Source organism: Pyxicephalus adspersus, chromosome 1 (assembly GCF_032062135.1).
Source record: "Pyxicephalus adspersus chromosome 1, UCB_Pads_2.0, whole genome shotgun sequence".
Taxonomy (NCBI): domain Eukaryota; kingdom Metazoa; phylum Chordata; class Amphibia; order Anura; family Pyxicephalidae; genus Pyxicephalus; species Pyxicephalus adspersus.
This window is the reverse complement of record NC_092858.1, coordinates 32351240-32360266: the sequence shown is the minus strand read 5'-3', so window position 1 is coordinate 32360266 and position 9027 is coordinate 32351240. Positions and strand designations below refer to the sequence as shown.

Here is a 9027-nt window from a genome sequence, read left to right as displayed (position 1 = left end):
TCAAAGTATGATTAAAAAGTTTAAGAACCACTCTCCAAAGCAGGTATCCACCCATATATTAATGAAAAACATGATTTATAAAACAGTATTCAGTGTGAATAAATCTTTGATACACTATTAAAAGTAATACATACTAAAATAATTTTTAATAACAATGTTTGGTAATATTTTATTGTGCTATAATAACAAAGGTATTTTAATATCAGTGATGTTCAGTGATGGAAGCCACCAGTAAATACATTTAGCTTTGATTATTAATGTTAATGTGTGTGCTAGTGTTTTATTGTTCTAAAACATGACATAATTATGCTTCCAAACCAAACTATAATGTCTAGTGACATAATTAGAAACACCCACTTCAAGTATAAAAACAGCCAAGGTAGGACACAAGGGAACACAATCTCCCTAGCCATCAAGCAACTTTAACTTCCTCCATAGATCAGCTTCGTGGGAAGATTCATCATGCCCCATCAATCCATTATGACCTCCTCTGGACACAAGAGCAGTTCTTGCTCTGTTGCTTTACCTAAACATTGCAGCTCACAAAGCTTCTTATCACACTCTTCTAAACATAATGAACTTGGACACAAGAGCCGGCACTGTTTTACCAGTTCAAGTCTTCATAATGTAGGTTCCAAAGGACACAAGATATCAGTTGGAAGTATTCATCAAGTTAAAAGCGGACATAAATCTGGATTTGGTATTGGTACACTTGGTCATGGATTCGGTGGTTCATCTTGCTCTGGAGGGATCAACCCTGTTACTATAAATGAAGGTCTGCTGGCCCCTCTTAATCTGGAAATAGATCCAAGTATTCAAAGAGTAAGGACAGAGGAGAAGAACCAGATCAAAGGACTCAACAATAAGTTTGCCTCATTCATCGATAAGGTGAGGTCTTTCATTTTTGAGCTCCCAGAGTACGATGTAGCTAAATAAATATAGCCACATTTAACTTTCATTGTTCTTTTTTAATGAAAAATATTTATAGATTGTTTTATACACTATAGGTAGAACAATTTGCAGTTTAAAGTTCAACTTCATGAATAAATTGTATTGTATGTCATTTTAGATTCTTAAGAATTCTGCATATAGCTACTTTCTGCGTATATTGAATGTAGGGTATCTGAGAATGATCTTTGCTCATGAAAATGCTGTTATGTAGATATGTAATATACTCTTTTGTTTCAGGTGAGATTCCTTGAACAACAGAACAAGATGCTGGAGACCAAGTGGGCTGTTTTGCAAGACCAGAATACAGCCAGGTGTCAGATTGAACCTTTGTTTGAGACCTTCATCAGCAATCTCAGGAGACAGCTGGAGAGTGTGCAAAGTGAGAGAGCTCGTCTGGATGCAGAAAGAAACGGCATGGAGGGAACAGTTGATGAATTAAGGAGAAGGTATACCTGATATTTTAGATTCCTTAAAGAGGTTTTCAGGAACACTGGAAGTCTCTTTTGACCCCGTCCGTGTAATTACACAAGGGATGCCTCTTTTCACTACCCTAAGTTTTCTTAGTACCAAAATATACAATAATGGTTCAGTTTGAGTGTCTCTACCTGATGTTGACATCTATTACTGTGGTGCAACTTCATGCAGTGGATTCTGATAGGAATGATTGTATTTTTTTTAAGTTCTCCTAAAACATGATAGCTCAAATCCGCCTTTCACTACATTTATAAACATTTTAGAAGAAGAAAAGAAGAGAAATACAATTACAACTCTTCTTATTTATGGACATTCACAGTGCAATTCTTAGTCTTAAGTTACTTGCTCATATCCCGTAAGACTTTATTAGCACACAGTATTTCAGATCTGCATATAATATTACTTCACAAGCCATCAGGTGTGTTGTGTGGCAGTGACATGAGCCCATTGGTGTGCTGCTTCTTTACTGTCCAAATAAAGGGTGTAGGTGGGTGGAAGTGAGACCAATCAATAAAACTAAGACAGCTGTCTACCTTTTTTTTTAACAATCAGCTATTTAAAACTGCAGCTAGTATTTAAGCTAGTAATTGTTTATTCTAAATTGATTTAACATATAAAAAATGTTGATGTTTTCCTTTTCTACCCAGATATGAAGAAGAAGCAAACAGACGTACAGCAGCAGAGAATGAGTTTGCAGCACTAAAGAGAGTAAGTGTTAGTCTAATAAAATATCATCACTGCCTATTAAAAATTAGATTTGGATGCTTAGAGGTCAACAGTGATAATTTTTAATGCTAGCATATGTGCCTAGATTACCACAAGGCACCGATAATAAAGTAGTTAAAAAGTTGTTTTTTATGATTAGTGGCTTCAGTTTGCTCTGTTTCCCCCTTACAATCTAAAGTCTTTATTGGCAGTTCAGAAGGACATATGCATAGAACATAAACCAACCAAAAAAACTATTTACTAAAGATTGATCCAAGAAGGATAGTTCAATTTTATTTGCTAAAAAAATTCAAATCCTTTGCACATTGTAAAAAAAATGTACTACAATTATTGGCAAGCAGATAAACAAACACAGGGGTCTAATTCCGTGTCATATTTATATAAGTGGGAACATGTTTTGTTTCCTGATGATCAGAATTCCAAAAGTGCAGAATAGCAGTACTATAATAGTTACATAACAATGTAATCCAAAGCTTCATTCAAAGCTTGTCACTGGCAATCATTAATTCTTCTCTTTTTTTAGGGGAGGCGGTGGGCCCTGAGACGGAGTGTGAACGGCATTGGTAACTGGCATCTAGAACTGGGTATTGGGCAGGCGGCAGCAATCACAGCAGGAGGGGGAGGCATTGGGCCCTGAGACGGACCATGGACATCATTAGTTACTGTCATCTAGAGTTGGGTACTGGGCAGGCAGCACCAGTAACAGCATGAGGAGGAGGCGGTGGGCCCTGGGACGGAGCAAGGACAGCATTAGTAGCTGGCATCTAGAGCTTGGTATTGGGCAGGCAGCAGCAGTAACAGCATCAGGAGGAGGCAGTGGGATCAGAATAAAATATCTTCATTTTTTTAGAGAAATACAGAAAATTGAAAGAAATTGACTGGATTCATGATAGATAGCAAGTGCTATTAGAATGAAATATCTGGTTTTTTTTTTTTTTTTGAGAATAGGACAGAAATGTTTCAGAATTTTTTTCTAGATAGCAAGAGGTAGCTTTAAAAACTGCCCAATCTGTATATTTCAAGATATACAGAAGGCTCCTGACATGTCCCTGTCAGACAGAACAGAAGATGTAGTGACTAACCCCTCCCTCCTTCCCTGTATATATGCCTGTGCTGAGATCCCTCCTGATTGAGCTGTTGGGCCTTGCTGTGCATCCTGGGAGCAAATGATTCACTCCCAGTCGCACCATTCCCGCCAGAAATAGTGGCCGTTCGTGCCCCCTGCATTTTCCCTCGTTTGTTCGACAAGAACAGGACCTCATGGCGAATTACAAGGCCGTTCTCGCTTAAATGTTCAGTAAGCGAAAACGGCCCGATTTGCCGTGAGTTCAAACTTACAAATCTCTCTCGCTTATCCCTAATCAAGACAGAAGGGGGATGGGCTTTTTTCTTTTTTTTTTTAAAAGGTTTCACCTCAACATAAAAAGAAGGTAATCTTTACCTTATAGGAAAGAGTTGTCTACCTTTTATGTGTGGTAAAAGTCTGCGTTTAGGTCCACTTTAATTTGTTAGCTTTTAAATGTTCTGATTTAAAAATCAGAATACATTTGAAAGTGTGCTTAAAAGGAAGCCAAAATGTTTTTTTGTTTGTATGTCAATTTTTATTATCCATATATTGCTCTATATCTTTATATGACTTTTTTGCATTTAGTATGAAGTATGAATAAAAAGTTTAAGAACCACTCTCCAAAGCATATATCCACCAATATATTGATGAAAACCATGATTTATAAAATAGTTCGGTGTGAATAAATCTTTGATACACTTTAAAATGTAACACATACTAAAATGATTTTTAATAAAAATGTTTGGTAATATTTTATTGTATTTTAATAACAAAGGTATTTTAATATCAGTGATGTTCAGTGATGGAAGCCACCAGTAAATACATTTAGCTTTGATTATAAATGTTAATATGTGTGCTAATGTTTTATTGTTCTAAATCATATCATAATTATGCTTCCAAACTAAACTATAATGTCTAGTGACATAATTAGAAACACCCACTTCAAGTATAAATAGAGCCAAGGTAGGACACAAGGGAACACAATCTCCCTAGCCATCAAGCAACTTTAACATCCTCCATAGGCCAGCTTCGTGAGAAGATTCATCATGCCCCATCAATCCATCATGACCTCCTCTGGACACAAGAGCCGGCACTGCTTTACCAGTACAAGTCTACATAATGTGGGTTCCAAAGGACACAAGATATCAGTAGGAAGTATTCATCAAGGTAAAAGCGGACATAAATCTGGATTTGGTATTGGTACACTTGGTCATGGATTTGGTGGTTCATCTTGCTCTGGAGGGATCAACCCTGTTACTATAAATGAAGGTCTGTAAAATTCTTTCTGTGGTTTTTGGGCCACAAAAAATGTGAAATGCCTGTACCCCTGGGTAAATAAATGTTCTTATAGTCAATATGTAAGTTTCTCACCCTAGAGAAGAATATATCAAACTTAGCCCTAAATTTTATAGATAATGTCAAGAGACCACAGGGTCCCCACAGGATATATTGGTAAGACATTTAAATAAATCATCTGCAATCACCTATTGACATATTAACAGGTATAAAACTGATCTAAGCTCATTTCAGAAGTGCTTTAAAAGTTAAAAATGGGATAAAATATTGTGATGCCTTACTTAGCATGAAATGATTTACATTTTTTTATCATTTTTATATTCAAATATTTAATATATTTGATAATAGGTTTAAACATTCAGTAAATATTACATTTGTTGGAAGGCACGCAACACTAAATTGTAAAACTTATGATATATAGGAACATAAACCAAACAAATAAACTATCACTTAAGATAGATCGAAAAAAGATGGTTTATTATTGTTTACAATTTTTTTTTTTTTTTGAGACACAAAATAAACCTTTAAATAGAACCAAGAACATGGCTATACATTTTTCCTTAAATGTCCTCTACACAAATAAATTAAATATTAATTTGTGTGATTTTACAGGAGATTGCTCAGCTCCAGGCGCAGATCTCAGATACTTCAGTGGTTGTGTCCATGGACAACAGCCGAAACCTGGACCTGGATTGTATCATTGCTGAGGTCAGAGCTCAATATGAAGAAATCGCCAACAGAAGCAGAGCTGAGGCTGAAGCCATGTACCAATCAAGGGTAAGCCCAACCTATTGTGTCATTAAGAATAACATGTGCCTTGTAAGTATTAATGTTTTCAATTAAGCCCCAGCAGCTCTCTCCGTTCCTTCAGTGCCCTACTAAAAACTTCTTCAATCACACCCTTGTTCCATGCAAAACTCCAAATCTTCTCTTGAGTTTCCTCCACTTTCTGGAACGTCATTTCTCATCCTGTTAGGCTTTCTCTAATATACTACACATTAAAAATCCACCATTTCAAATTTTTCTACACGCTTTCATCTACATCTCAACCCATGACTAATTAGCCGCTATTCCATAACCCCCTCCTATTGTGTAATACTCTCCCCCACCTCTTGTATTATAAAATAATAGGCAGGATCCTTCTGTCCCCCATCCTGTTTTATTGTTTGTGTTTATTATACAAGTTTGTCATCTGCAACCCCTATTTATTGTACAGTACTGCATACTATGTTTAGGCTTTATAAATACAAATAAATAATGATAATAATATTCTTACTACTGTAAAATACCTTTCCTAGTTTTTAAAGGCTTTGTCATTAAATTTTCCACATTCTATAAAGCTAAATCATTGATAATATATCACATACAGATTTGCAACCACTGAAAAACAATCTCTTTGAACAGTGTAACCAAAGACTATGAAATGTGGGAAAATCAGGTGTAGAACCCTATTCCACCCATTCCAGACAGTATATAACTAAAGATGGAATGTTCTTCTCAGAGACATGCCCATGGTTTTTATTGATGTTCTGGTTTTCGAACAGAGATGGTAGCATTCATGTACATCTTTTTGATGCATCCATGCAATTTATTTTCTGTCATTATACCATAGTTTGATGAACTTCGCCTGGCAGCTGGAAGGAATGGTAGCAATCTACAGAACAGCAGAAATGAGATCGCTGAGTTAAACCAGACAATTCAGAGGCTAAAAGGGGAAATTGAGTGTGTAAAATCTCAGGTAAAAAAGGCTAAACATAATATGTGAATCATAGCAGAAAGGCTATACATAACCTTTGAATTGTTTTTTCTTCACTTTATGAAACTGAGAGGGAAACCTATATGCAAAATACCTAATCTGCTAAACAAGACAGCCAAAAATTTCTGTTGGATATGCCCGCTCATCTAAATATAATTGTCAATCATTGAGAACCCACAGTCACTAATGTGGGACCTACATTACCACTGTTGTTTCAGTGGAGCAGTGTCTTTAACCTCAATTATAAATAAAATATATTTATGATATTTTTAGAGAGCAGCATTGGAAACTGCCATTAATGAGGCCGAGGCAAAAGGCGAAGCCGCTGTCAGAGATGCCAAACATAAGCTGGCTGAGCTAGAAGAAGCCCTACAGAAGACTAAACAAGACATGGCTCGCCAACTGAAAGAATACCAGGAACTGATGAATGTCAAACTGGCTCTGGATATAGAGATTGCTGCTTATAAGAGGATGCTGGAAGGAGAAGAACACAGGTAAGTAGGACTGGATCAGAAACCAAAAAAAAAAAAAAGGCTGCTAGCATCAATTAGGAAAACTTTATATGTTTCTTTAAACATGATCCAGTTTTGGTAAAGGAGGGCTTAGCCAGAGGATTAGTCACTAACAATGCCTGTAGATTTATTGTAGCTGATCTTTCCCCAATACTGAGTTGCTCTGTCTGTGGAGGCAGTCTGTGTTGGTAGACGCAAAGTTTTTGCATTCTTATGCCGAAGCACCCAGCAAGAACAATAAATAGCAGCACAGTGGTAACATCACCGGATGTAACTCCTAATCTCTAGAAACTGACTTTCAGAAGCAGCAGTGTATTACATCTCACACTACAACTATTTAAAATTTCCATTAAGACAACAAATCTATTCAAAACTTTTTTCTCCCACTACTCACTTAATCTCTCCTTTCTTTACAGGTTGGCAGGTGAAAATTGTGTGAACATATGTAAGTAACTATGTGTTATTGATTAGGTTAATAGCAAACTCCAAATTAAATGAATATTTCATGCTTTCAGTTTCGCTAAATATAATCCTGTTGCTGGTTTATTATCTCATTCATTTTTAGTTTTTGAGGCTTCAGTGTAGAGGGATTCAACTAGCATTCCAATAGCAATGTTGCAATAAAAGCAAGCAGTATGACTATTGTCATAAAAAATGTATGAATATTAAGAAAACTCAAAATTGGGGAGTATAGCTAGCAGAGAAAACACCATCCCATTTTGTAGAAAGTGTGGTGTAGACTAACTCTAATTATCTGTCATGGTCTCTGTAGAGGAATAAAGTATTATGTAATTTAACATTCATATCAGCAGTCTTGGAACCACTTTTAGTTGCAATTCTGTGAAATAGCAACTGAATTCATGGTAAATTATTTTCTCTACATTCATGTATAATTTAATTTCCTTTCAGCTGTTCTGCATTCCAGTACTGGAGGAAAGCATCATTCAAGAGGTCACCATAGTGTACATCATCATCAGGATTCCCACCATCATCACCACCACAAAGGAGGATTCAGCTCTGTCAGCAATGTTTCCAAATCAAAGCACCACCCTAGCCATGGGCACCATTGCTAACATGTTAAAGCCAACAATTACAGATGCCAAAAGCATTTTTTCCAAGAATTCCAATACATAATTATGTATTTTTATTTTGCATGCAGAACCTTCCTTTAATTATATTCTTTTCTCTTAAAATATCTGTATTAATTATGATTGGATTTGCCCTATAAAGCTTGCAGAGATTCTGTATAACTAGTGTGCAATTATTTAACAAATATCACTGCTTGTCTATATTATCACAAATAAACTGCTTTTTCATTTGATTTCATATCAAAAATGCTTTTTACCAGTAATCTTTTTATTATACATTCCTAAACTTACACATCCAAAGCACAGAGTTAACATGACATTAACTGACATAAAATCAGTGTACAGTACTAGGCTGCAGGTTGAAGGGAAGGACCTCCAAGGTTATATTCCCTGGAATATTCCCTGTGCCATGTGCAACACAGGAAAGGAAATGGAAGCTTAGACACCTAAATATATGGCTTAAGTCCTAATGTAATAGGGAAGGGTTTGGGGTACAACTTATATCCCAGAGATGGTTTGTACTTTAATGGAAGGGGGTCTACTGAGTTAGGGGAAAAATTTATAGGAAAGTTGGAGGAATATTTAAACTAGGACAGAGCAGGGTGTGATAGTGAAATATGGTCAGATAGGGCAGACAGGGGGTCACCAGTGGAGGGTGGAATGCTTACACACAAACATTAGAGTGTTCAGTACTAATTGTAATGAAAAACAAAAGTATTTAGCAAACACTGCTGGTAAAAGCAGCGATGGATTAAAAAGTCTTTTCACCAATGCTAGAAGTCTGGCAAGAAAAATAGGGGAGACGTAAGCCTTATTGAATGAAGAGTACTTTGACGTAATTGTTATCACTAAATCCTGGCTCTGTTCTTTCCTTGACTGGGCTGTTAGCATTCCTGGCTATATTCTCTTTTCAGTGAAATAAAACTCAAAAGGAGGTGGTGTCTCTCTGTATGCGGGAAGTGACATGAAAGTAAATGCGAACGAAGAAATGTGATGATGTTTGGAAAATATTGGTGAAGTTGCATATGGGGATTAATTATTGGATAATTATTGGAGTCTGCTGAAGCCCCCAGTGCTAAAGAAGATATAGACCATTACCTACTCACACAGATAGAAAGGGATGTACAGGCTGGAACAGTGGTAGAAATGGGTGGTTAA

At 36.3% G+C, this 9027-nt stretch overlaps 1 protein-coding gene across 1 annotated transcript; it reads left to right on the top strand.

The window, feature by feature from the left end:
* Positions 1-480: 480 nt before the first annotated feature.
* LOC140321737 (keratin, type II cytoskeletal cochleal-like) lies at positions 481-8066 on the top strand. The gene is made up of 11 exons (XM_072398528.1): positions 481-888; positions 1189-1397; positions 2073-2133; positions 2412-2451; positions 2493-2535; positions 4165-4180; positions 5129-5290; positions 6126-6251; positions 6543-6763; positions 7198-7226; positions 7691-8066. Exons 1-11 carry the CDS (start codon positions 481-483, stop codon positions 7852-7854), a joined length of 1479 nt encoding a protein of 492 aa, XP_072254629.1. The 3' UTR covers positions 7855-8066.
* The last annotated feature ends 961 nt before the right edge of the window (positions 8067-9027 follow it).